This window comes from Pseudopipra pipra, chromosome 18 (assembly GCF_036250125.1).
Source record: "Pseudopipra pipra isolate bDixPip1 chromosome 18, bDixPip1.hap1, whole genome shotgun sequence".
Lineage (NCBI taxonomy): Eukaryota > Metazoa > Chordata > Aves > Passeriformes > Pipridae > Pseudopipra > Pseudopipra pipra.
Genome location: NC_087566.1, coordinates 7,170,863 through 7,197,576, shown reverse-complemented (window position 1 = coordinate 7,197,576; position 26,714 = coordinate 7,170,863). Strand labels below are relative to the sequence as shown.

General features: G+C 47.5%; 1 protein-coding gene across 1 annotated transcript in view; it reads left to right on the top strand.

The window, feature by feature from the left end:
- The first annotated feature begins 4,568 nt into the window (after positions 1-4,568).
- Positions 4,569-26,714, top strand: part of GRK3 (G protein-coupled receptor kinase 3) — a 65,906-nt gene continuing 43,760 nt past the window's right edge. The window contains exons 1-2 of the mRNA XM_064674866.1: positions 4,569-4,812; positions 21,762-21,838. Coding sequence (XP_064530936.1) covers positions 4,700-4,812; positions 21,762-21,838 — 190 coding nt within the window. The 5' untranslated portion in view covers positions 4,569-4,699. The remainder of the gene's footprint in view (positions 4,813-21,761; positions 21,839-26,714) is intronic.

Below are 26,714 nucleotides of genomic sequence, written 5' to 3'. Positions count from 1 at the left end.
AGAAAGCTGGAGGAATCTATGGAGATGCAGAGGACCCACCATGTTTCTCCAGGAGGCTAAAGCTGCGGAACTCCCCTCCTCTGGAGAGTTAGGGCGCCTAATGCGAGGGCACTGCGAGGGCAGAGGCTTCTTCTGTAAAACTGCTCCTTCTGGAATAGACAGTGACTAAAAGCAGCAGCAGAAATGGCCATTAATTACTCTATTTGTTTTCCACATTGCCTCTCACTGCTTATTAGCGCAGCATTAGGGAGATGGGATGCAACCCCAGCCTGGGTGCGGATGCTGCAGAGGAATGCCTGTGGGATTGGCATGGACTGTGGGAGGAGAGGGGCCAAAGCCCCCCCGGGGCATGGCAAAGCAGAGAATTTGACAGGCAAAGGGGGCAGAATGAGGCTGTTTCCTTGGGATGTGGGGCTAACACCGTCCCTCTCCACCGTGTCCACTCGGCTGAGCGCAGTGGGGGTGAGGCTGACTTTGCTGCAGGGAGGGATGGGGGGGGCGTGGGGGCCTGAGGAGGGATGGCATTGCCCCACTTTTCCCAGGAATAGTTTGTATTTACTCCTCTCCTACTGAGAAGTGCCTCTGGGCACTTCACTGTTGCTGCCTAATGAATCCTCACACAACCTCGTTAAGCAGGAGCTGCTTCCCCTCCAGGTAACCCTGCACTCAGGAGCTGATTTGGAACACTGGGGAGTGTGGTGAAAGGGGTTCTGCCCTCTTCCCTTCATTCAGGCACCCCAGACAATACTACCAGAAGTGGAGGAAACATCAAAACATAACCTTTCTGCTTGGCTATAAACAACCCACAGAGTGGTCCAATTGGGATCCATCACTGATAAACTGTCTTCCCCCGGTGCTGCCAGGGAAGGGAACTTGCTCTCTCTGTAGACAGCAGTATCCCATGGAGGGAACTGAGATAAACACTCCTTAATGCTCTTAATCTCAACCTATGAGCATTTTGGGTAACACATGATAAATATTAGTAAAAATAGTATTAAAAAGTAGGATTTAATAATCTTCTATGTGTGCGTTCCCCTTGAGGTATGTTATTGGCATTAGCCATGCATAGAGCAGGGATCTTATTTGATATGGGATTGGCCACAAGGAGGGCAGCAGGATGGATGTGCCTCTGTCCTGGTGTAACATGTTGCACCATTATCTGGATGGGATGGTGTTAATGTAGGACGCACTAATAAACGTATGATAACCTCATTACTGTCTGTAACATCATCTGTCATCCTGTGAAGCAGAGCAGGGCATAATTAAACATTTAAATCTTATACAGATGATAGGAGGAACTTGCTCCTTGGAAGGAAGGAGCAGCAAGGGGAGGTTGGTTTCTTGGCTCTGAAGTGGTTGCACATGAACCCCGGCACTCCAGCCCAGCCAGGCCTCAAGACAGGCTTAAACTGATTGAGCAGTATCAATCACCATCCACAGAAATGTCAGGAGATACTTAAATGCATTCAGAGTGTACCGTATTCTGACCTCTGCTAACCCTGGCATCGATTAACTCTGGGTTTCCTTTACCTGGGGGAATCCCAAGGCAGGCATAAAGCACTGTTTATAAACACATGCAAACACCAAAACCAACACACACGGCATAAAACAACACAAAAGAACAGCACAAACACGGCCTGGGATACAACACAGGCTAAAGAAAACTGCAGTCTTGCACTTGGGGAGTTGAACTTCCCTGCAAAGGAGGAGGCTGGCACTGCCTGTTCTACTTGTTTTGGCTTCCACTTGATTCCACTCTGTAATTAAAAAATGCTCATCCCAGTGACCTTGAAAATACTGGAATATATCACTAAAAAAATATGTATTTTACACACTAGAGGTGTTTACACATTAGAGGTGTTTACATGCTAGAGGTGAGCATGAATAGCCAGAGCTGTGCTGCCTCCCCAGCCAGTGCCCAGGGTGGCTGCGGGGATATTCCACTACCTCCAACTGCACTGCAATCACACTTGGGAAATAAATGGTGCAGAGAACACCTTTTCTTATAACCCACCTCCACTCTGGTGCCAGCTGCTGTTGCCACATCAGCACTGATGGAAACCCAGAAGCAGAAAGAAGAAAACAAGTTCCTTAACTCGGTTGGCTGTCTTCCTGACTTCCTAGAAACTGTCAGCAGGAATGTCTTTGATGTGTACACAACAATAATATCCAGACAAAAAGGTGAAAATGTAGCACAGGAATAAATAGGAGAGCATTGGGAATCCTAAGTGGCATTTTGGTAACTTCTATTGCTGTCACCAGCACAGTAAAGCCATTTAAATATCTCAGCAAACCTGGGCCCTCCTCCTCTGGGCAGAGACGGTTTGTTTGCCTGTGCTTGGGGTGTTTGGCAACACCGTCAGGTGAGCACTGAGATCCTCCTTGTGGAGCTGTTGCTTCTGCAGGGTCACGTTTCAGGAAATGAAACCCAGCTCTTTCCGTGGAAATATCAGTGAGTGATGGGCAGAGGGGCTGCAGGAGCCAAATCCTGGGAGTCCCCTCAGAAGAGCTGGCAAAAGGCACATGTCTGCTCACGTAATCAGGCTAAGGATGTGGCGAGGGTGGCAAATAATTACTCGTGGCTAAACAGAATATTCCTTAGAACAGCAGAGCCAAACACTTTTAGACCTGTCACTAGACAATGCCAGCCTTTCTCATCAGCACAAACATTTTAAAGCTCTGAAATGATCCCACAGATGAGGCACAGACTGTGGGTTTTGCCTTGGTGGATTACGCTAGAGCAGAGGCCATCATGTGTACTGATGTATTTACATGTATTCTGATGTACTTATTTAATTAGACAGTAATTCTGCAGGTGTTAATGAGGGTGTGCAGCTCTAGGAGCCTGGATGGCTTCACAGCCACCATGGGACCTCTCAGGAGTGGAGGGTTGAGCAGGACTGCTCTGCCAGGCTCGGGGAGAGGCACCATGGAAGGGACCTGGAAAGGACCTGAAATCATCATGTCTGGGGGCAATATCTCTCCCACCACATGCCTGCAAGCGAAGAGCCCATGCAGAGGCACTGGAATAAACTTTGCAGTGGGAGCTGTGAGTCTGAGCTGAGCCTGAGGAGTCACAGGAACCGTGTCACGGCCCACAGCCAGCCCCAGTGTTCACTGCCAGTCCAGAGGATTTCAAGAGATAAAAATACCCCTTTCCATCTCAGCTCGGCTCAGTGAAACCTTTAAACAGGGCTGGTGGGAGACTTCACCCTGAGCAACCAGAAGGGACACGCCCCAGGTCCTTCCCCATTTCCTTCCACTCATTTGGACACCCTGAGCCTCAGCTCTGCTCTGTGGCCACTGGAGGAGAAGAAACCTTCCCCAGTGGATCTGTTCAGGTGAAAAATGTTGGCCTAACTTAACATTTTTAACAAAAAGCAGGTTCTCAGACGGTTCATAATGAGCCACATGGTGAAATCCTCCCAGCTGTATACTCTACCTTGCTTTAATCAGATCATTAACTTTCATAAAGATGTAGGCAGGAGGAGTGGCGGCACTTGAAAAGAGCTCAAAACATGCTGAGTTTCAAACTTCAGACTTGTCATTGACTTAGCCTTTCATTGAGCCAATTATTTATGACATATTTGACGAAATTCAGAAAAGAAGGCAGTTGAAATCTGCATATCTGCTTGGCTGCAGTGGAGCTACTACTACATTAAGGAGGAATACGAGCGGGGAGCTCTGCTGGAGCAGAGGACACCTGGGTGCCTTGCTTTGCATGATTATTTGCCTGTAAGTGGTTCAATGAGCAATAATGGGGTGTCACACAGATGAATTTGTTTGCATCCTGTTTTTCTTATGAATATGGTTTAATAAACTATGAGGAAATTAATTCTAAAGAGACGCATTTGACTGGGTGCTGATGTTTGCAGGCAGCCATCGCACTCCTCGCCCCATGTGCCCGGTGTCGGCTCTGGTGTTCCCCTTCTGCAGAACCAAAGAATCACAGAGTGCTTTGGGTTGGAAGGGGGCCTTCAAGATCATTTAGTCAACCCCCCTGCCATATGCAGAGACACCTTCCACTAGCCCAGGTTGCTCCAAGCCCTGTCCAACCTGGCCCTGGACACTTTCTGGGATGGGGCAGCCACAGCTGCTCTGGGCAACCCGTGCCAGGGCCTCCCCACTCTCACAGGATGGAATCCCCCACCGTGTCCGAGACCCCGAACCCCGGGACCCTCGCGCTGCCCTCGGGGGCCGGGACCGTCTCCTCTCGGTGCGGGGTCACCCCGGGCCGCGGCCGCCCCGTCCCCGGGATCCCGGCGGGCGCTGCCCCGCTCCGGCCCCCCCCGCCCGCTCCATGGCCGGATTTCCCCGGTAGCGCCGGGCAGCCCCGGCCCGCCCATGGCCGCCGAGCGCGCCCCGAGCCGCCCGCGCGGGGCCGCGCCGGCTGCGAGCGGCGGGGGCGGACCGGCCGCCGCCATGGGCCCGGCGGGGGCGGGCGGGCGCTGAGGGGGCGCGGCGGGGGTTCCCTCCTTCCCTCCCTCTCTCCCTCCCTCCCTCCGTCCGTCCGTCCCTCCTGCCGCCCGCCCGGGGCGCAGGGCGGGAGGCGGGAGCGGCCCCCGCGCTCCGCACACGCGCACCGGGAGCCGCTCGGCCGCACCGGCGGAGCCGCCGCCGCCGCCCGCCGCCAACCCCCGCCCCGGGGGCGGCTGCCCCGGCGGAGCCTCCATCTGCAGCCCGGCGGCGGAGCGGGAACATGGCGGACCTGGAGGCGGTGCTGGCCGATGTCAGCTACCTGATGGCGATGGAGAAGAGCAAGAGCACCCCGGCGGCCAGGGCCAGCAAGAAGATCACCCTGCCCGAGCCCAGGTACCGCCCGCCCCGCCGCGGCCCCGGCTGCGCGGCCGCCCCGGCCCGGCCCCCCGGCCCCCTCCCCGGGGCCGCACATAACGGTCCGGCCGTGCCCGGGCACCGCGGCCTCCGAGGCACCGGGTCCGGCCGGGGCGGGCGCGGGGCCGGGCTGGATGTGCTCCGTGTGTGTGCTGGATGTGTCGGGTGTTTTGGATGTGCTGGATGTGTGTGTTTATTTGGCACAACTTCTGCGGGCGTCCCTCGGGCGGCTTAGCGGGGGATACCCCGCTCTCCGGGGATGAATCCCCCGAGCTCGGGGCTTTGTGGATCCCCAACCCGGTGCTCCGTCCAGCGGGTGAGAAATTCTGTCTAAATCAACCGGTAGCACCAAACCGAGCCGCTCTGGCCGTGTTGCTCTGCAGAGCGATTTTTTTTGGTGATGCTTCCTGAGGTTTGACAGGGGCTGCGGGAGGAGGACGGAGCCGAGGTCTCCCTTAGCAGGCAGCTCACGGAGCAGAGGTGCTGGGGCAGGTCTGGACTCCCTCGCCCCGACCTTCCCCGATCTCACCGCGGGAGCAGACGGGTGCCTTGGCACAGCTGAGGTTGTTTGCTTAGCGCTTGGTGCTAAAAGCAGCTTTTCGTCTGAAAAAACAGCTTTTTCCCCCGGTTATGCTTGTGTTATAAAATCACCTGAGCATCGCTTATTTATCGTTGAAATTAAAACTGAGCTTTCCCTCTCTTTCATGGCTCTGGATGTGTATATGTATATTAAAAATGAAGATTTAGCCAGCAAACGAAATACTGCAACAGGAAGAATCTAAACCGAATTTTACTGCAGAATGTGTAGGCAGTTTGGAAGCCTGCTGGTGGCCTAGCCGAGCTGTCTGCCGTGAGCCAGGCATCTCTGAAGCCCTCTTCCCACTTCTACACTCATTTTCCTGCCTTTCTGCTGGAATGCTGGGTAGGACAGGGAGGCTGTGGATCAGGGGAAGGTGAAGGGTGCCTAGCCCACGTTTATCCCCCTTGCAGGGGCACTGAGACGTCAGGTAAAGAAGTTTTGCTGTTGAGTTTAAGGTCTGGTTGAGGATGGTGTTACTGGACAGACGAAGGTGCCCATTTTTCTTCCTGGTATGTGTTTACACTTTCAAAAATAATACAATATCCATAAATTTTTGCCTACCCTGTTGGGCTGAGGTACAGCTTTGCTGGGGGTGCTGGTGGCTTCACATTTATCAGTGCTTTGGTGATGTCAGTTCTGCCGTCAGTGACGTGCAGCAGTGCTGTTCCCTGTTCCCAGCAGGGACATGACCCCTCTGGGCAGGTGAAGGGTGGGATGTGGAGGGTGTGCAGGGGAGGAATAGTCCTTCCAGTGCCATGAGAAATAAGGACACCATTGGCGCTTGTGGGGAGGCTGGAAAGCTGTTGCCTGGACTGACATCCGTCGTGCCCAGTGCGGGGAAGCCTTGTAGCACAGCACGAGGCCCGAGGAACCTGCTGTGCTCTACTCTCCTGCTCCAGTTTTTGCCTTGTCTCAGTGGTTGTTTTCCTGAGCTTGGAGAGATGGTTCACCTGCATTTGGCTCGGCAGGGTGGGAGATGCAACCACGTGCCAGAGGAAATTTTGTGGAGCAGGAGGAAAGGTGAAGGTGAAATGCCTCGCTCCTAGAGCTGCCTGTGGAAGAACCTGTTTGCATGAGATAGTGAAGGAAAAGGATGGTTTGCCATCCCCCTGGGCTGTGGTGCTCTGCAGAAGGTGAGAAGCCATCTGTGAGCCCATGGTGCTGTGGGATGGGGACATTTCAGTCACTCAGCACCGGAGTGGGAGGAGACATAACCGAGAACAGAGACTTGCCTCAGCCCGGGACCACAAACGGCTGTAAGATGCTCAAAATGACTGAACTTCTGAGCTACTAACTGAAACCAGGGATTTCCTCATACAGTAGGAAATTGTGACCGTTATTCTGGTGTCAGATACCTTCGTGCTGCTTTCTGGCTGGTTTTTTTTGATCCCTCTCATTAGAGCAGTCATGGTGTGTTGGGTTTACTGAAATGTTCTGTGTTGCTGGTGAAGTGATTCATTTAAAATGACATAAATCGCCTGGTTAAAGGCAGGTTGATATAGTAACAGCAAAAAAAAATACAACACACACGAGTCCTCTCTTACATGAGTTTGAAATCAAACAGTTTTTCCAGATACTCATTATTTCTGTGTGTGTGAGCAGCTCCTCGGAGGAGCATAAGCTCGTCTCTGTCACGTCTGGCTGCGCAGCCATCCTCGCCTTGGTCCTGGCTGTCACTGGGACAGACAGCACGAAGGTCACTGGAATATCACATCCACGCTTGAAAATAAATGTCCCTGCCTTATTGCAGCTCTCTGCTCGCAGGAATGTGTTGGTTTATCTCCTGCAGGCAACCACAGCCCAGGGACCAGGGACGGGTCCTGTGCCGCTGACGTTGTCGCCTCAGAAAATATTAAAGGTTTCACCCCTGTTTTCAGTCTTGGCTCCTTGCTGGAGCCCATACACCTGTCGGCACCCTTTTATCTTTCCCAGATAAGGCTGAGGCTAAATGAAGCAAATGAGTTTACTGTAATGCAAATTTGAGGGGGCTTCCTGTTTACAAGGAAATAGCTATAGTGCCGGCAGAATAAATTCCAAGGCTGCAGGCCAAGACTTAGCAGCAAATAAACTACGAGGGTGAAGAGTTTATTGGCCGTGGGGCTGATTATTGCTGAGTTTACGTGAATTATCCTCAGACTGGTTTTGTCCCGAAATTGTTAAATATCAGTTTGGGAAAGAAGGACAGAAAACACTAATGGGCCCTGAGTGCTTAAGGAAGAGGCTTAGTGTGTTTTTATTTTTTTTAAGCACCAAAACAAAACAACCCTTTTTCCATCCTCTGTCATCTGCTTTTCCTTCCCTTCTGCGTTTCCTCCTTTCGTTCCTAAGAGCCTTGCCAAGAGCTGGGAGAGCTGTGGTATCTTTTTGTTGTACATTGTTTCCTAAAAGCCTGTTTTGGGGAGATTTGCATTGGTGAGCAGAAGGTACGTCAAGAGGCAGAATATCCTGCAGAAATCAGGCCTGGAATGGAAGGAAGATGTCCATGTGGAAATATGAGCAAATATGAAACCTTAAATTTTTTCTGCCGAATTGCTGTCAAAAATTGTAAGTGTTGGATGGAAAGGAGTAAATTAACTGTACTCTGAATTTTTTAGGCTATTTATCAGACTGCTGAGGTTTTTCACTTTTCCATGTAAATGTTACATTTCCCTTATTTTGGTCAAAGGGAGCAGAAGAGCACTGTAGAACAGCTCTTTTTATTTACCAGCAGCTTGTTCTGATTTGAGTAAAGGATTTGCATAATGTGAAGCTGAGAAAAATGGTCCAAGAAATCAGGTAACAAATGAGAGAGGGTTCAGGGCTTGCAGAAGCCTCGAGTACATGCTGCTGTCCTCGCCAGGAAAGTTGACATTAAAGCTTTCTTACTATAAACATCACGTAAGCTTCGGGTGCTTTCGGTGTACAAATACCATGGGCATGGTAACAAAACACAGCATCCATCTGTCCAGGCTTCTCTCCCCACGGCTGTAGATGTTTCTCCTTTCATATCTCTTTTTCTAACGTGCTTCCAGTAATTACCTCTGTTTCAAGTTAATTTTAATTTTGATTTTTCTCTCAACCTTTTTTCCTTGGTCTCCTGCGTTCCTCTGAATCCTGCCCTTCTAGGGGAAAAAAGGAGTGTGTTGCAGTTACTTCCTTCTTGAGAATCATGCTTATAATATGACATTTTTTTCAGGTATCATCCCATCCTCACTTCACCTGCAGAGGTGAAGACTGACCCCTGGTACCCATCTGCTTCTTGCTGGAGCAGTTGATGTGCCCTTTGCTTTCTTACCCAGTATTCAGACTAACTTGTTTAAAACTCTGATTGAGGTTTGTTGAACACACAGAGGTTGATTTTCCTTTCCAGTTTTATTCTGAGCTGTTTGTGATTTCTTTTCTTCCTCTTATGGTGCTGAATGTTGTTGAAACGCAAGTGACGTTTCCCGCTCGGGGTTAAGCATCATTGCTCTGTCCTCTTTTGCTTCTGGTTTTACAGTTCTGATCTCTTGGCCTTCCTCTGCTCTTTCTCTGAATTTCAGTTCTTTCTTTGAAGTGTCCTTCAGTGAATTCTTGTACCTCTTGAAACTTCTGTAAATCTCTGAGTTCCAGGCTTACACTCCCCTGTCTCTGCTGTCAGTCTGGGTGACTTTCGTGGTGTTTTCTCTGGCGTTGTTTAACGCCTCTGTTGTGTTTATTCGTTTACAGCGCTGTCTCTGGGAAAATTTTCCTGACAATTGCTTGTGTAATTTTCATCTTTGTTGCTATTACGCCCATGTCAGCCCTCTCAATCTTTCTAGGTGCTTCTTTGTGTCGCTGCAAGAAAACCGTTCAGTTTTGGGCTTCTGCAGGTGGCATTTAACTCCCTGAATGGCTCTAGCTCAGTGTCATGGCATTAAAAAGTCCCGTGTCTGCCTGGTGCTGCGGCTGTCCGTCCTTCCCGCCTGCTTTGGTCCGTGCTGGTCGTGTCCATCAGGTCTGCAAAACTCCTCCCCTGAGGCCCTCATTAAAACACTCTTTTGTCATGAAGCTGATGAAGTTTGGCTGTGATTAATCTGCCGTGCTGTGTGTGCTGGTGCAGTGTTTGTGTGTTTACAGGCGATGTTTCCTGCCTGTCTCCCTCTGTCCCTCTGTGTTCCCTTGTCTCTACCCGGAGTGCCCGTCTGTGCCATCAGTCCGTGGGCAGCACAGTGGGGTCCAACAGGGTCTCATCAGTGACATTTGTACCAAACCCCCCCTCTTTATATGCAGGTTGTTTAGGGAATGGAATGGCTTCAGGAAGCCTTGTAAGATCCCATCTGGAGTACTACCTCCAGCTCTGGGATCCCATCACAGGAAGGATATGGACCTGTTGGAGTGAGTCCAGAGCAGGCCGCCAAGATGATCAGAGGAATGGGGCAGCTTTGCTGTGAGAAAAGGCTGAGGGAACTGGGATTATTCAGCCTGGAGAAGAGAAGCTTTGGGGTGACCTAACTGTGGCCTTACAGTGCCTGAAGGGCTGCAAGAAACCTGGAGAGCGACTATTTCCAAGGGCCTGGAGTGCCAGGACAAGGGGGAATGGCTTCACACTGCCAGAAGGCAGCGTTAGATGGGATATTGGGAAGAAATTCTTTTCTGTGAGGGTGGGGAGGTCCTGGCACAGGCTGCCCAGAGAAGCTGTGGCCACTCAATCCCTGAAAGTGTCCAGTGCCAGGCTGGAGGGGGCTTGGAGCAACCTGGTCTAGTGGAAGGTGTCCTTGCCCGTGGCAGGGAGTGGAATAAGATGAGCTTTAAGGCCTCTTCCAACCCAAACCATTCCGTGATTCCATGATTCTGTGATGTTATGCTCCTTCCTCCCTATCTGGTTGCAAATGGTAGAAATCGTCAAAAGAACTGTTTTTCTGTTTTCAGAAAAAGATAAGTGGGCCCAGATTCTGCAAAGGCTTCCACATTTGCTGGGCTTTGCACAGAAATGGTGCCAATGAAGGCAGAATTAAACCGGAGATGATACAGAAGATTAAGGATCTGCTGGTTAATTCAGCCCAATTTTATGTCACGGTGCTATTAGCTCAGTGAGGTGTTGGTATCTCATCGAACCTCATTCCATCTGCTTGTAGCAATCAAGACTGCAAATTATTTTAGTAGAACTTAGAGCTTGGCTGTCTAAAATTGCAAAACAGTTTAGGTTTTTGTTTGACATTTACAGTGTTGGGGTTTTTTTTGGTGTCAAGCACGATTGTTTCTTGATATTTTTACACCACTTCCAGGACTTACTAAAAATGGAATTGAAAAATTTGCAGTAAGACATTGAAACCAGCATTGCAGGACACTCAGACTGTTCCAAATGGTTCCATTGATGTGTAACTTGTGAAAAATACAGAAGGAAAAAGGATTCTAAATGCAATGGGTTTATAAATTAATCTGTTATTTTGCAGCTTTACTGCATCTCACTGAGTTGAGCATTTAAGCAAAGAATAAAGGAAGTAAAGTGGGGTGAAAGATGGGTGGTTATGTTTTGTAGACCAGACAAGTATTAAGAGAAGAAGGGTAAGTGCTGCAGGTGAACCTAGAGTAGGTGTGCAGGGAGGCCAGCAGTGTGGGTTTGTGCTTCTCAAGGTCAGAGTACCCTGCTGAATGAAGCTCTGGTGTTTCGCCAGGAGTATCCACTCAAACGGGTGCCCTCAGTGTCACTGCACTTCCTACAGCATTGTTGTCCAGAGATGCAAGTGCTGTTTGAGATGGTGAATGTCTTCTCATTGCAGTGAGGCTCCAGGGCATCTACCTCTTTTCCAAGTGCTGGAAATACCTATGAGAGTGCTTTTGAGACACTTGAGTGTGCCTTTTGTCCCCTTGCCTTGGATGATTGTGCTGTTCAGAGGGATATCAGAGAGCCGGTGTGAGTGCACTCACTTGCTCATCATTCTTGTCTCCTGTCCTGGACTATCCCTCTCTTTTTTTTTTTTTATTTCCTCAAGGTATTATTGTTGACGACTATGGTCAAAAAATCCATTGTTCATTTAGTTTAGTACAATTCATAGTAATGTATCTGTTTCAAAGGTTAGTTCACATGTTCAGGAATGAAGCAGTGTGTAGAATCACAGAACCACTAAGGTTGGAAAAGACCTCCAAGATCAGAGTCCAATCTGTGACCGATCCCCACCTTGTCAACCAGACCAGAGCACTCAGTGCCACCTCCGGTCATTCCTTGAACACCTCTAGGGATGGGGACTCCACCACCTCCCTGGGCAGCCCCTTCCAATGCCTGACCAGCCCTTCTGTGAAGAAATTCTTCCTCATGTCCAAAATCTGAAGCTTAAATCAGTAGACTGAAGCTTATCTTACTATTTAGCATTGCTTGGGTGACAAGGTACATGTGGGGGTTCATGTGGGAGCTGCTTGAGGAGGGGGAAAGACTTGTTTTTTTCTGAACTACCATTATAATAAAAGCTGAATATTTGTGGGTTTATGGTGGACTAGTTCAGGGTAAACATACATGACAGAGTAGTGGAATTTTTGCTGGAAATCCAGCCTCCCAGCTTTGCTGTCAACAGGATTTGTGGTTGTGAAGGTAGTAAGAAACAGCATTCCCAAAATAATTAATTTGGTGTGCATATAGGATGCTGGGGCTGCTGACAACATGTACTTGCTTTTTATCTCAAATTAGCTTTGTACTACAGCACTTTCTTGAGAAGAATGCATGCTTAGGGATGGATATGGACTGCCAGTGTAGGAGGCTGTATGGGAGGGCTCCTGCTTGCTGTGGATGCTGCTTTCAGCTCCAGTTGGGTGTTCTCTGTCGTGGGAGTTCAGTTGTTTTTTGTTGTACCTGCAGTGTCCCAAGCCTTAATAACAGACAGGAGAGCATGGGAGGGTGAAGATCCCGTTGCAAAGCTTTAATAGACAAGGAATGAGAGTCTGGAGGAAGGGCGCTGATTGTTGTTACCTGTATTTTACAGATCAGGAGCCAGTTAGAAAATACCTGATGTACCTTTGTTCACATGTAGGACGTTTGGCAGGTGCAGGAGTTGAAGTTGGATTTTCTGAGCTTCAGTGGAGGCCCTTGACTGTCTGAGCTCCTGAGCATCCTGTGCTTGAAGCACCTCTGGGCACAGGAAGGAGAGATCCGACCCTCAGAAAGATGCTCCAATTACTTCTCCTGTGGGAATGCTGTGATATTGGAGCTTATATTTTGAAACATAGACCTTCCCTCGGGCGTCATTACCTTAATTAAGGAAAAAAGTAAATGAGAGTGATCTGTGAGGAGATCAGTGTGCTCTGTTCTGTGCTAAAAACAGAGGGATGTTTCTAGGTGTGTTTTCGGCGAAAGCTTCCAAAATGTAATGTTCCTTTACAGGTGTGATACACCTGCGTGATCCAGTGCAGGTGCTGCTGGGACCTGCCAGATGTGGCTTTTCCATAAAATTAATATACTTTATAGCTCTTACTCCTTTTATAGCTATGATGGCTTTTCAGTGCCTGGACCTTCCCATGTGAAATGGTTTCAGCCAACACTGGAACTATAATATCAGGACACGAGTGTATGCAGCTCTTGGTTTCTGTTCTGGTGAAATCATGTGGAATGGCCTGGTTTAATCTTCTTATCAATAATAGCTTTATTTTTTTTTGGTAATTAATAAAATTACTAAAAAGCCTATCAGGAGCCGTCAGGTCCAGGTGCATAAACCAAATAACATAATTTAATTGAACTAAATTGATGTAAAAAACAGCAGTTTCTAGCTTAGAAAATACAACTGTTTTCCACAGAAGGAGCTTCACCCCATGCTTATCTAAAAAAAAGAAATCATTCCAGTACTGAGTAAACACCTATATAAATATGCCTTTCATAAATAAATAACAATTTTTGAGAGTTTTTGAAGGAACTGCTTCCACACAGAACCCCCCCAGTCCCCTTGCAGTGTGCCAGGAATTTGTCCTGTCAGCATGTGTCATGTCCTATTGAGAAAGGAACCGGGGAAAGGGCGGATTTCTCGGGATCTGGTGGAGCTGCTCAGATCAAAGCCATCATTAAACGCCGCAGAGATTCAGTCCAGCATGTGCAGCAGACGGGCACCAGCTGCACAACGACCTCCTGCAGCCCCGGGGCCTCTGGGGAATGGAGCTGGGAATGGGATTGGAGCAGGAGCTGGGAACGGATGGGTGCGTGTCACCCGCGGGGAGCTGCTACCTCTGCTCAAGGTGCACAAGAGAAAAGAGCTCCCACAGCTTCTGCATCCTCCTGGAAAATTAAAAAGCTCTGGGGATTCCAGTAAAATCCTCAGTGCTTCAGACCTTGGGGGAAAGACACCCCTGTCCCAAGGGGCTGAGTGCAGAACGAGCCTCCACGTGATGGCTCCGTGGATGTGACTTGGCTGCTGTTGTTTGTTGTGTTTCTGCCTCAGTTTCAGCAGGAAAAATGAGCTCTGGGAAACAGGAGTCTGGGTTAAATTGAGCTTTAAATGGAAAAGAGTGATGGTGGGTCCAGCGAGCGGTGGTGAATGGAGTTAGATCCAGTTGGTGCCCAGAGGAAATGGCTTCAAGTTGTGTCAGGGGGTGTTCAAATTGGATATTGGGAAAATTCCTTCCTTTAAAGGGTTGTCCAGCCCTGGTGCAGGCTGCCCAGGGCAGTGGTGGAATCTCCATTCCTTGGAGGGATTTAAAAACTGTGCAGATACGGCACCTGGGGACACGGGTTAGTGGCCCTTGCAGTGCTGGGGAATGGTTGGACTTCATGGTCTTAGAGGGCTTTTTCAACCTGAACAATCCCATAATTCAATTAAAAGAAGATAAAACGTGGGTGAATGTTTTACTCTTGAGGTTTCAAGTGTCTGGTGAAAGAAGCCTGGCTGTGCCATGGGCAGGGCATGGTTGTATTTTGGGAGGATCACTGCCATGGAGTTGGGATGTGGGGCTCTGGAGGGACCCCTTTCAGAAGGGCTGGTTTTCTCTGGGGGAGAAAAAATACAGGAGCATTCCTGTAGTTTTAACTTGTTGTTTAAAAGAGCTTTGAAAGATCTGATTCTTGGGCCAAACATTTCATCCCAGTTTTCCCTTTTGGTCAATCTTGCATTGCTAAGCCTTTTAAATGCACTTGTACAAACAGAAAAAAACAACCTACTTTTGGCTGTAATGGCTGTGGGCCATTCTGCCAGTGCTTGTTGACCCTGTCATGCTTTCGGTTCAAAGGCCTTTGGGGCAGGATCTTTGGTCCAATTTTAGCAACTTTACGATGGATTTGGATAGTGCAAATAAACTTTTAAAGTCTCTGTAAAATTTCATCCTGAGCCTATAAATGAATAAATAAATCAGAGGTGATTGTCAGCATTGGCTGTAGTTCTTGGTCTCTCAGTCAACGTTTATACTTGCACGCTACTTTTAAAGAAAGTTCTAAACATTTGAGATCGGAAGAGATTAAAAAAATTGGCACGTCTTCAGTAATTTTGTATTTGTTTAAAAAAAAAAAGTAATTTATGATTGGTGAATGACTTAATTGCAGTCGGAGCGAGGAGATGTGATTTTGCTCTGATTTCTCTTTCTTGTAATTTCTCAGCAGCAGCAATCTGGTGGAAGGGCAAGTCCTTGACACTGCAATTTGGTGTAATTACTCCTGGAAAATTCATGTACTTAGAAGCTTTTATATTAGTTTCAGATTTCAGCACTGATAATGCCAGTGATCCTCAAGGAACATGAGGCTGGTGAGTGTTGTGAAGTTGTAGCTACACAGCTACTGCTTTTGGCTCCCTCCTTGTAAACTTCTCCATTAATATAATTTGCATAAGTGAAGCTGCTTTGTCTCCTGACGCAGGGACCAGAGGGGGGTGTGGACAGGTGTTGCTGAGCTTTAATCCCTTCCATCACACAGGGCTCTGGGGTGAAATTTGTTGTTAATCATCCACGTCAGTTCTAAGAGCATTAGTTCATTGCAATGAAATGAGTTGGCAGGGGGCTTGGTGTGAACTTCAGGGGGGTATGAGGGCAGAAAATGGGGTAGAAATGGGTGAACTTGGGATGGAAAATGGCAGAGCCCTATTCTGTCCCGTGGAAGGGGTGGTATGCACATAGTGTGCCATGTTTATGGAGAGAAATCAGAGTTTGGGTTCACTCACTGCTGCTTTGTCAGCTGGTGAGAATGAGAGTAGAAAGAGCATTTGAACTAATTAATCACAGAATTACAGAAAGATTTAGGTTTGAAAAGACTTCCAAGACTGAGTGTGATTCTGTGATTTTACAAGTAATAGATAAATACACCAGGTTAAATGGTCTGATGGTCCTTTCTGATTTTCTGTGCTGGGAATTTGCCTGATGAACTGCTGGAACCAAAGTGACAACATGTAAAATAGCTTTTACAGCATCTGAGAACCAAGTCGTTTTGGGGAAGTATTGACTTCTGCTGAACTTTGAGCTGGGTGCAATCTGAGAGGAAGCAGAATGAAATGGGTTCAATGTTTTGTGAGTGCTCACTGTTTATTACCTCTGACACAGGAATAAGTGAAGGTGACTGTGTGATGTGGAGAAGGGATGCTGGGAGTGCAGAGGGCAGGCACTGTGAAAGCTTGGCAGACACAGCAGTGACCGTGGAATTGCTGAATATCTGGCATTTTCCTGAAATAATTATTAGTGTTTGAGTAGTTTTTGGACATGCCAGGAGCCATCAGGAGCTTAGTGTGCCGTTGGATACAGGAGCCACACGTGGCAGAGGGATGGTACCTGCTCTGACGACAAAGGAGGGAGAAAATAAATCCAGCTTTATTTTACAGACTGGGGATCTGAGCAGATAAAGTTTATGACCTGCCTGCAACGATACAGGAAATGTTGATAGAGTTAATTTCTGAACTCTGCTCCCCTCAGTCTCTGTAAAGCTGCTGTTTCATTCTTGTTTTGTATTTCCGTTCTCTTGTTTCTGTTTCAGCCTATACATGAATGTATTAGTGGCTGTAACTGCTCATTCTTAATGCAGCTCTGGTTCTTTAATGCTGGCAACAAGACCAGACATTCCTTTCTCAAGCTGTGGTGTGTATATGTGCACCTGTACAACAGATAACATCCCACAAATCTGAACTCTTATTGATTTGTAAGAAAAAATCCTGTGCTTTGGTGATAAATAATTAAAAACTCCTTTAAGATCCAGTAGTAAGTAGCTTCTTGACTTAGTTCCAATAGTAGGAGTATGTATATGGATACATCTTGTCACCTCATTCTTTGCCCTTTCCCCTTCCAAGGTGTGAGGTACTTTCAGAAGAACTCCAGTAACAAACCTTCAGGGACAGGATCCATGTAAAATGAATAGCAGAACTTCTATGGAGTTGTAGACTAGTTTGGGTTGAAAGGGACCTTAAAGGTCATCTCATTCCAAATCCCTGCTGTAGGTAGGGACATCTTCCACTAGAACAGGTTGCTCCAAACCCTGTCCAGCCTGGCCTTGAACACTTCCAGGAATGGGGCAGCCACAGCTTCTCTGGGTAGCCTGTGCCAGGGCCTTACCCCCCTCACAGGGAAGAAATTTTTTCTGATATATAATTTAAATGTACTCTCAGTTTGAAGCCATTCCCCTTGTCCTGTCACTATGTGGAAAAAGTCCCTCCCTATCTGTCTTGGAAATACCAAAACAAGTGCTGTTTGTTTTCTTCTCCTCTGTAACTCCTATTTTCTCCATATTCCCACATCCATTCTGGTCATGCTCCTGCTGCCCGTGTGAACTGGGGCTGCCCAATGGGCTGTTCCTCAGGCTCTGGTTGCCATCCTGTGGGTTCTGCTGTGGCAGACACACTTGTACTCCCAGCAGAAGTTTAATTTCTCCTGAGTGCCATGCTTATCCTTGGAGCCACAGACTATTCCTGATCTGTTACAGGGCAACAGCAAGAGTGATTGTTGTTGGCACTGGCTCTGGTTGCAGCCAAGGACAAGTCCTGGCTCTGGGTGAGCTCCTTTCCAAGGGACCTCCTGGTTTGCTGCTGCTGCTGTAGCTCATCTGAGAGGGAGGGTTGCGGATGCTCTTGCTGTGCACGTGCCCTTTTCTGTGTTGGAAAGAACATAATGTGTTTTCTTCTTAGTTTTTCAGACATGTCTTGGAGGAGACATTTTCCGCCTGTACCGACCTTGGCACTGCGGCTGCTGCCTGTGCCCTGCCAGGCTGTCACAGGCAGCAAGAGCTGTTTAATTACAGGATGGATTTTAACCTTGAAGGTTGCTTTTCAGCGGCGTTCTTTGATCAAGTCTGAAAGACCAGGATGCTGGCTGGAGTATCTAGAGCTTCAAGATGGAGCCTGAAGCTCCTTTTAACAGACTTTTCAGCTCGTGTTTGACATAAATCCCTTTTCTGGGGAGGCGGAGGAGCTGACCAGGTTGGAGTGACCTGTGCTGCTTGCAGAGTTCATGGTTTGATGGTGATGCAGATAGTCATCCTCCTGCCTGCTCTGGGCAGGCAGCGTGCTCTGACCTGCTCCACAAGCCCTGGGGCGTTTGTTCAGCTCAATCTCTGAGGGCAGCTTCACCCAGGGGCTGTAAGAGATGCAGGAGCACTCAGCTGCCCACACTCCTGGCACCAGTGCTACGTGGGGACTGCTGGCATTGCTAAGGATCAAGATACTTGTCTCATTTGCAAAAAAACCCCTCTCCCAAAACCTCTTTACTGTGTCACCGCTATGTGAGTTGTCTCTGACCAGCTGTGGGGTGGGCACTGCTGGGCATCTGGCCCTGGGGCTTTGCTGTGCTCCAGGTACCTGCTTAATGTGGGCCCAGTTAAATCAGCAAGTCATGGAATGACAGAATCACTGAGGTTGGAAAAGACCTCCAAGATCATCAAGTCTAACCTGTGCTGATCCCCACATTGTCCCCCAGCCCAGAGCACTGAGTGCCACGTCCAGTCGTCCTTGAACACCTCCAGGGATGGGGACTCCACCACCTCCCTGGGCAGCCCCTTCCAATGCCTGACCACCCTTTCCATGAAAGAAAAGGTACCCAGGAAGAGGTACCCAGAGTCCAAGTTGCATTTCTAACAACATTTTAAGCCTGATTTTTGATTTTCCCTAAGTATGCTTTTCCTAGTATTTCAGTTGACTCGGGGCCTGTGGACCGCAAACGGAGCACGTCTGAATTTTTTGCTGTTTCGTATTTTTTCAAGAGGTTTTGCTGCAGTCCAGTCGGATATACTTTTGTTTCTGAAGTCTCCCTGGATTTCATTTTTAGCCAACTTCTGTTTCTGCCCATTTTGAGTGCTGCTATTAAGGTAGATCATGCTGTGAACCGAGATGAACTCGTGCGAAAGCGGCCACTTCTCGCATTAGTGCATGGTTTGCGCTGACGGCATCTCTGGCCGGGGAAGGCTTTTCAGAAATGGCTGCGCTTCTGTGAAATGCAGCTTTTAGTCTCAGATTGTTTACGTGTAGGGCAACTAATGAGTCGATAGACAAAAGCAGAGAGGGAACCTTCCTGTTTGTGGAATGTGCTAAAGTCCATTTTAAAATATTCCATCCTTGCGAAGGATACACGGACTCTGCTTCGTTTCTTTGAACTCAATGGGATTTTTACCTTTTAACTTCCATGTGAGAATTAGGAGGTGATTATTCTGGGTAGTCATAATCCACTCCATGTAATTTATTCCTATTTATTCATATGGATAAGGAGAAATGATTTTAAAGGGATGAGAGTGTTGTTGAGGAGCTGGAATGCAGTGTGGACTCCTGTAGCTTGTGATCATTTTACAGATTTGTCCAGATTCTGTAGCTGCAAAAAACATTTTGTTCCTTTGACACGTTATCCATCAGACCAGAAGTGTGAGATGTCGGGAGAGGAGGAGAGGCGCTGGAGAGATTTGCTCGTTACACAATCAGTGTTTTCCTGGACACTTCAGTCACACGTTAAATTTTCATTATCTTCTCCCATTGTCTAGACTAAGATCTGTTGATGTAATTTCTTGCAGTGCACTTGTTGGAGCAGAGGAAAGCTTTCTTGATGTCATTATTATGAAAAAGGCTTATTCTGTTACTAATGGTCTGGTGGTCAGTGGGAACAGGACAGTGCTGGTTGTGATGGCAGTGCTGATGGCTCGGGGCAGCCAGGAGGCCGAGGAGGGGGAACCTGGGGGGCTTTGGTGACTCAGACCAAGCTTGTTTATCTACGAGAGGGTCCTTCTGTAAGCAGGACAATGGGAAGCTATGGTTGGAAAAAGACTTAGATTAGATATTAGGAAAAAATTCCTGCCTTTGTGGGTGGAGAGGCACAATTGCTCAGAGAAGCTGTGACTGCCCCATCCCTGGAAGTGTTCAAGGCTGGGTTGGACGGGGCTTGGAGCAACCTGTTCTAGTGGAAGGTGTCCTTGCCCCGGCAGCGGGTGGAATGAGATGACCTTTAAGGTCCCTTCCAACCCGAATCAGCCTGGGATTCTGTGATCTCTGTTTACTGCTCCCTCTTTGTTTGAAATCAGTATTTTGTTTAGGTTGTTAAAATACACAGAGAGCAGACCCAGTTCTTAAAGAACAAATAAACAGCAAGTTCGTCACTGAATAATTTATCATCTCAAACCTGATTAACAGTGTTTAGCCCTCCCAGTTCTTGTCTAACTTGATGTGGTGGTTGGCCTCCAGAGTTCTCGCTTTGGATCACAGTGTTCATAGATCTGTGTTCCATGTGGGCCTTGGAGATATACAGTAAAACTATTAATAGGATAGTTTCCTGGATGGGGGTTTAGGGCCTTCCAGCAAAGTTCTTGGCTTTTATTATAGACTTTTTTCTGTTCAAGTAATTCCTTGTGCCTCAGGCCCTCATTTGAGAAGGAGTGTGGATACTTTCCTCCCTCAATGGATGAGATATTTGTTAATAATTGTGAGGTTTCTCAGAGGCTCAGGTGATGGGGTCTGTGTGAGCACAAGAGAGGGGATGGTCTCTGAGATCAGCAGGACTCTGCCGCTCACCATGACTGCACAATTATTTGTTAAAGAAGAGGCCTTAGAAAAAAAATGGATGAGAAATAACCACAGAAATTCAGTTGTTCTTCTGAAAATGTTAAAATTTGTCTGCAAGAACCAACCTGTTCATTTTTATCCCACATGAAATAGTTCAGAGTCTGCATTTTACAAGGATTAGGTGCTCAGTCTTGCTACTACAGAAATAGGAGTGATATTTAATGGTTTAGAGCATCAGTATTTTGTACAAGGTTATTTTTATAATAATACATGGTATCTATGAAAATATCAGTTTTAAAATTGGAAACAGAGAAAGTCCAGTGGAATTTTGACTTGATACTGTGACAATAGAGTTGTTTTATCAAGGCCCAGCACGGCCGGCCTGCATTGATTTTAAAATTTATGTACTTGTATTGTTGCCCATATGAAATTTTTATAGGCATTATATTACAATGAATATTGAGGTTACTCGACAAATAAAGGAAATCTTTGTTAATGTGGTTTAAATGAGAGATTGTGACATTATAAATTAGGCAAAGTAGATGTTAAGTGCACTGCAGCCAAGTGAGGTGCCTAATGGAGCTGCTGTTGGCTCATCTTCTGCTGATCCCTGGCAGCTCCAGTGTTAAAGCCTGAGGCAGCTCGGAATGACTTGTAAGTTTGTTTTACAGGAGCTAAAACCTGATGCAGGAATAAAGAATCAAAGTGGTGACCAGGATGCCCCCTGGGAAGTGCTGTGACCCCAGAGATCATCCCGAGGCCCAGACCTGACATGGTCCCTGTCCTGGGCAGCCTGTACCAAGGCTGGAGAGCCCTTTAGAGGAAGGAATTTTCCCTGATATCCAACCTGAATCTCCTCTGGCACAGCTTGAGGCTGTTTTATCTCATCCTGTCCCTTGTTACCTGGGAGCAGAGCCTGACCCCCACCTGGCTCCCCCCTCCTGCCAGAAGGTCCCCCCTGAACCTCCTTTTTTCCAGGCTGAGCCCCCCCAGCTCCCTCAGTCTCTCCTGGTGCTCCAGACCCTTCCCCAGCTCCGTTCCCTTCCCTGGACACACTCCAGCCCCTCAATGTGTTTCTTGTCCTGAGGGGCCCAGAACTGTCCCCAGCACTGGAGGTGCCTCAGCAGTGCCAGCACAGGGACGGGCACTGCCCTGGTCCTGCTGCCACACTATGGATGGTACAGGCCAGGTGCCACTGGCCTTTTGCCCACCTGGGCACATCCTCGGGTCCTTTTCTGATGAGCAGCTCTCCAGCCTCTCTGTCCCCAGCCTGGAGTGTTGAGTGGGGTTGTTGTGACCCAAGGGCAGAACCCAGCACTTCACCTCGTTTGAACCTCATTGCCCTCAGCTCATTCATCCAGCTTGTCCAGTCTTTTACGTGGATGTTTCATTTCATTGATCCTTTTCTTCAAAGTATGGTAAAGGTCTGGTTTAAAAAAAGCAATTTCAAGTAACTCTTCTTTTTTTTCCTTTTCTTCTTTTTTTTCCTTCAGTATCCGCAGTGTTATGCAGAAATACCTCGAGGAAAGGGGTGAATTAACCTTTGACAAGATCTTTCATCAGAAAATTGGTAAGTCCTATTGCAATCAAATGTTACTCGTGAATATTTTAAAGATTGGTTTGGTTTTTACATTTCTCTGTGATGACTGCTGAGAAATCAGTGCTGTAGATGATCTGAAGAACCATGGAACAGGACTTAGTAAAACAAAGGTCTTCAATAAAACACAATGTTGTGAAAGGGAAGAAGACGAAGCAAGGCAATCTGTCAACTTCAGGTTCTGGAAAACTACAGGGAAAATAATTAAATTATTTGGAAACATCAAAGAGAAAATTATATTACTTGGTATGGGCTTGTCAACAATATAATGTGTCACATCAGTTAAACTTTTTTTCCTCCACAGAGGTAATGAGTCTGTTCATAAGGGAGCGGGAGTAGGAAAGATCCCAGATGTATTGTCTTGACCCTCTGACGTCATGTTCTTGCTCACAACGAGGGGAGATGTGGCCTGGGTGAAACCACTTTGTGCTGGGGGTGAAACTTTGGGAAAGTGGACTTGCGGAGCAGTTGATCAGTATTCCATGGAAGGCTGGATCCAGGGAGTTTGCACAGGAACGTCAGAGATCAGTGTTTTAGTTAACTGTGAGTGCAGGGCTCAGGAACCCCTGTGTCCTGCTGACGTGCTGTGACCACACCGAGGACAAGGGCAGAGTTACAAACACTCCGTAAACCACAGAAGGGGAAAGTTGCAGTGCTCCACAGTCAGATCCAGCAGTGCCCTCCCCAGCTGTGCTGGAGCAATCACAGGGTGCAGAACCTCGGGGTGGGTGGATGTGTTTCAGTGACTTGGCTGCGACACGAGCCCTGGGTTGTGTTGGCTCAGCTGTATCACACAACTAAATATAAAATCAGGGTTGTAGCCAGTGAGGCATGTGAAATAATCCTCTTCTGGCAGAATGTTCTGTCCATTCTGGCACTGGATTACAAAATATACATGGACCTGCTGGGGAGAATCCAGGAAAGAGCAGTGGGAATGAGCAGACTTTGCTGAGCAGTCTGTTAAATGTGACCTACAGGGAAGTATTGAAATAGGGTGTGATGTGGGTGGCAAAAGGGAGAAGTGAGGTTGAACATTATTCAAACCCAGAGAAGCTGTTGCAGAAATGATGAGGTTAGTCCATTTTCCAGAGGCTTAATGTCTCAAGTAAAAAAAATCTGGATACCAAAAAACCTGTTTTAGTAGCAGGGTGGGTAGTAAAGCAGGGAATGGATCTCGTGAGGGGCTTGTGAAATCTTTGTCCAGCAGATCTGCGGAGTGGGTTGGCTGGGACAGCACAGCTGCTCCTGTCTTGCAAAATGAGGATTAGGCTGGGAAGACTCAAGGAGGTCAGTGTTTTTATTCCTGTCTGAAATGCACTGAGACTGCAGTGAACACAGTGTTGCTGTACCTGGTTTCCTAGGAAAGGTGGTGACACGGGGGCATCTTTGGGCTGATGTGTGATCTGTTATGTGTGCATGAAACTATGACTTTGTATTGTGGCCAAAAATTTTACCACATAAATGCACAGATACCTCATTTGCTTGCACTGACACCTCAGTGTGTGCTTCAGTTCAGATGCCTGTGCTGAATCATTAATATTTTGCTGTAGCATGGCACTTGCAAAATAAGCGGAATTTTAAGCAACCAAACACAGCCTGGCTTCAACTGAGCATGTTTGGGGACAGTGAAATGAAGAAGTCCTTTTTTTTTTTCTCTCTAAGAAAAAAAAAGAAGTCCAACTGGCCAACTTCTATGTAATAGATATTTATATTTATGTAATTGAATGCTTTTCATTACCAGTTGGTTCTGAAAAACAGGACTGTTGCAGTTATTTTGATAAGTTACAGCAATTATAATTAGGTAGCTGGAAGTTTGGGAGGACTAGATCTTTCCTTTCTTTCCCTCATGTTTGTAGTAGCCATTGAACCTGGAATTTTAGAGCCTGGAGTTTCATTAACATATTAGTTTCTTGCCCAGATGTTGAGCTGCAGAGCTAGAGCTGTGCAGAGAGGAGGGGTTTTCCCCTCCTCTCCCCTGGTACTGTCAGAGCAGGACTTGTCCTGGATAACCTGGAAAGAAGGAGCAGTTCTGTTACTGCTTTGCTGGAGTTTCAGTTATTTCTGAAACTGAAGTAGGATTTAGAATGGAATTAAAAAGAAGATTAAAGCTAAGCACGACTGTTTTTAACAGCAGACTTGGCATTGCACTGAAAAATATTCTATTTCCTTACTGTGGTTGTTCATTTAAATTTTATTGCATTTTCTAGCGTGTTCTTTGCCATTCAATTAGCTCTGTTTCCAGACATTAGCATAATTGCTTGTGGTAAAGTACCTGCAGTTTTAGGCAAGCATTATGCAAAAGGCTGGTGAAAAGAAATATGGGGAGGTAATTAAAAGTCTAATCACTTTTTTGTTCTGCTTGTTGTCTGTTTGTACAGCGGGGATGTGGCCAGACCACAGGTAGGGCAGGTCCTGGGCGTGCAGGTGTGGGGTGGAGTCTAAATGAACCCGAGTGCAGTGAATCTCTGAGCTGTGATTCTGCTGGTTCATCCCTTCCTGCCAGCTCCTCGGGGCCGTTATTTCCTCAGCTGAGGAGCCATCCAGTATGCTCTGCTGTATCCTCTCATACTGACTATAAAACTGCGTCGTGCTACTTGGTTTTAGCTTGGCAAGTGCTGTAGATGAGGACTGTTAAGCTTTTTTTCCCCCAGACATAAATTCTTCCTCACAGCTCCAGGTCACTGTTTTTTCTTTGGTTTTCAGTATCCTTTCAAATGTAAACCCAGGCTTTGATCAGCTGTCTGATACAAGGACTCTGATGTCATGCAGAGTGTTCCTGTGGATGTTTCCCTATGGATGTGTCTAATTATGGTGCTGGTCTTATCATCTGCAAGTGTTTATCTTTAATGAGCCCTAAAATCCTTTTAGAGTCAATGCTTTCCAGGTCCCACTGTCAAAGCTTGGCCTAAATTTCCTCTCTGCCACTTCCTTCAGGTGTGCAACTACACAGGCAGCTTGGGCTTGGAAACCAAAACCTTTAGGATCAGATTAAGAGCAGGAAACTCATCAGGGGGGACAATGGCCTGAAGGCTTAATCATATTTGCATAAACAAACATCTGTTCTCTATTTACATCTTTTCCCTCATGAAGGCAAATAAGCTGCCCTCATCTCTTGACGCTGGCAGTGCTGTTTGCTGGAGCGATGCTCCAGAATGATCTTGAACTCTCTAAGAATGGCCCGATGAGTCAGAGGACATGAAGCTCGTTGGAGCACCCAGACGAGAGCTCTGGCAGCACTGCCAGCCCAGCACAGCCGGCTGTTCCTGCAGAAGCTGCTTCCTCCACCAGCAGAAGCCTCTTGGGGAAGTACAGCGTGTCTCGAAGCCGAGTGCGTAACCACCTTAGCTGGTTTTCTTCTTACCACATCCTGTTTGCTACAACACCAGATTATCGGTTTCTTTAGAAAAAGAGACATTTTGAGATGGTTTTGGAAGTGTCCAAGGCCAGGTTGGAGAGGGCTTGGAGTGAGGTGGTCTAGTGGACAGTGTCCTTGCCCATGGCAGGGGGGTGGAATGAGATGAGCTTTAAAGTTCCTTCCAACCCCAACCATTCTGAGATTCTGGTATCCCAATATCCATAATTTATGTGTGGAATGTACTCCATAACTGCATTAAGATTGCATGTGGAGTCCTTCTCGTGCTCCCTTGTCCTGCAGGGTGGGCACCCTTAGAGAGCCCCTGCTCTCAGAGGGCAGGTGGGAAATGAGCTGTCAGGAGTGTGGCTGCAGGGCAGATCAGGGTCTGCTGCAGCCAGGGTGACTGGGGGCATTAAAGGGAGTCAGTTAGGTCATAATGTTGCTTCAGAATAGGATTGTTGGTTCTTAAATGCTTTGGAGCAAACTTGCTGCCACTTATAGTTCAGTGACTCTTGTGTCTGACGCTGGGCTTTCAGGCAAACTGCATCTACCTGTGAGGGAATTCCTGAGGGAATAAAGCTGGATTAGAAATCCTGGGATGTGATGCTAAAGCATCCTACAGCTTCATGTCCTGCTTCGGTTCAGCCTTGGCTTCTCTGATGACTGTTTGGTTCCCTCCTGAAGGCAAATAGGCTGCTCTCATCTCTTGAAGCTGGTGAGATATGGTGGTTTGTCTACACCCCTCTTAGTTTCTTATCTCTTTGCAGAACCGTTGGGTTTGGGTCTTGGGAAGGATGAGAACAGGATATCTTTTAGCTGTTTCAGCAGCTGGTCTTGCTGAAGTGTAAGTTTTTCACCTAGCCTAGGAAGTAACTTGCATTTTTTTTCCTTCCTGAAGCTGGATCCTTATTTTCATCACTTGTAGAAGAACTAATTAAACCAACTTGTAGGTGTCGTGTAACAAGTTGCAAACATTTTTTTTTTCCCTATTTACCATCCACTTTTGCATAGTGAGGGATGATCTTTCTTGGGTGATTCATTTCACTGTCTTTCATATCCTCCTCAACCAGCAGGCTCCAAGCTGGAGGCCTTCCCAGCCAGGGTGAGCATTTTGCCATCTGCACCACTGCTGCCTCCTACCCACACGTAGCTGGTGAGGGGCTTGGAGGCTCCTGCTCTGCTCCTGTCATCCTGCTCCCCTCAGCACACACCCTGTGGGTCCTGAGCTCTTCAGCTGAGCTTCCAGAGCGTTTGCTCTATTTTGTAGATCCTTCTGCACAGGGACTTTTCTGCCTCAGCTCGAGGGGAAAAATGCTCCTGACCCTTCTGGCTGCTGTTTCCTCCAGCTTGGTCAGGGACAACTTTCTGTTAAAAAAAAAAAAAAAACCAACCCAAAACTAGGGTGTGAACAGCAACAGAGGTGTTTTTTGGGGCAATGAATCATGCTTTCTGTTGCTTGTTTCTCTAGTTGTGGACTCATTTCATTATTTCAGA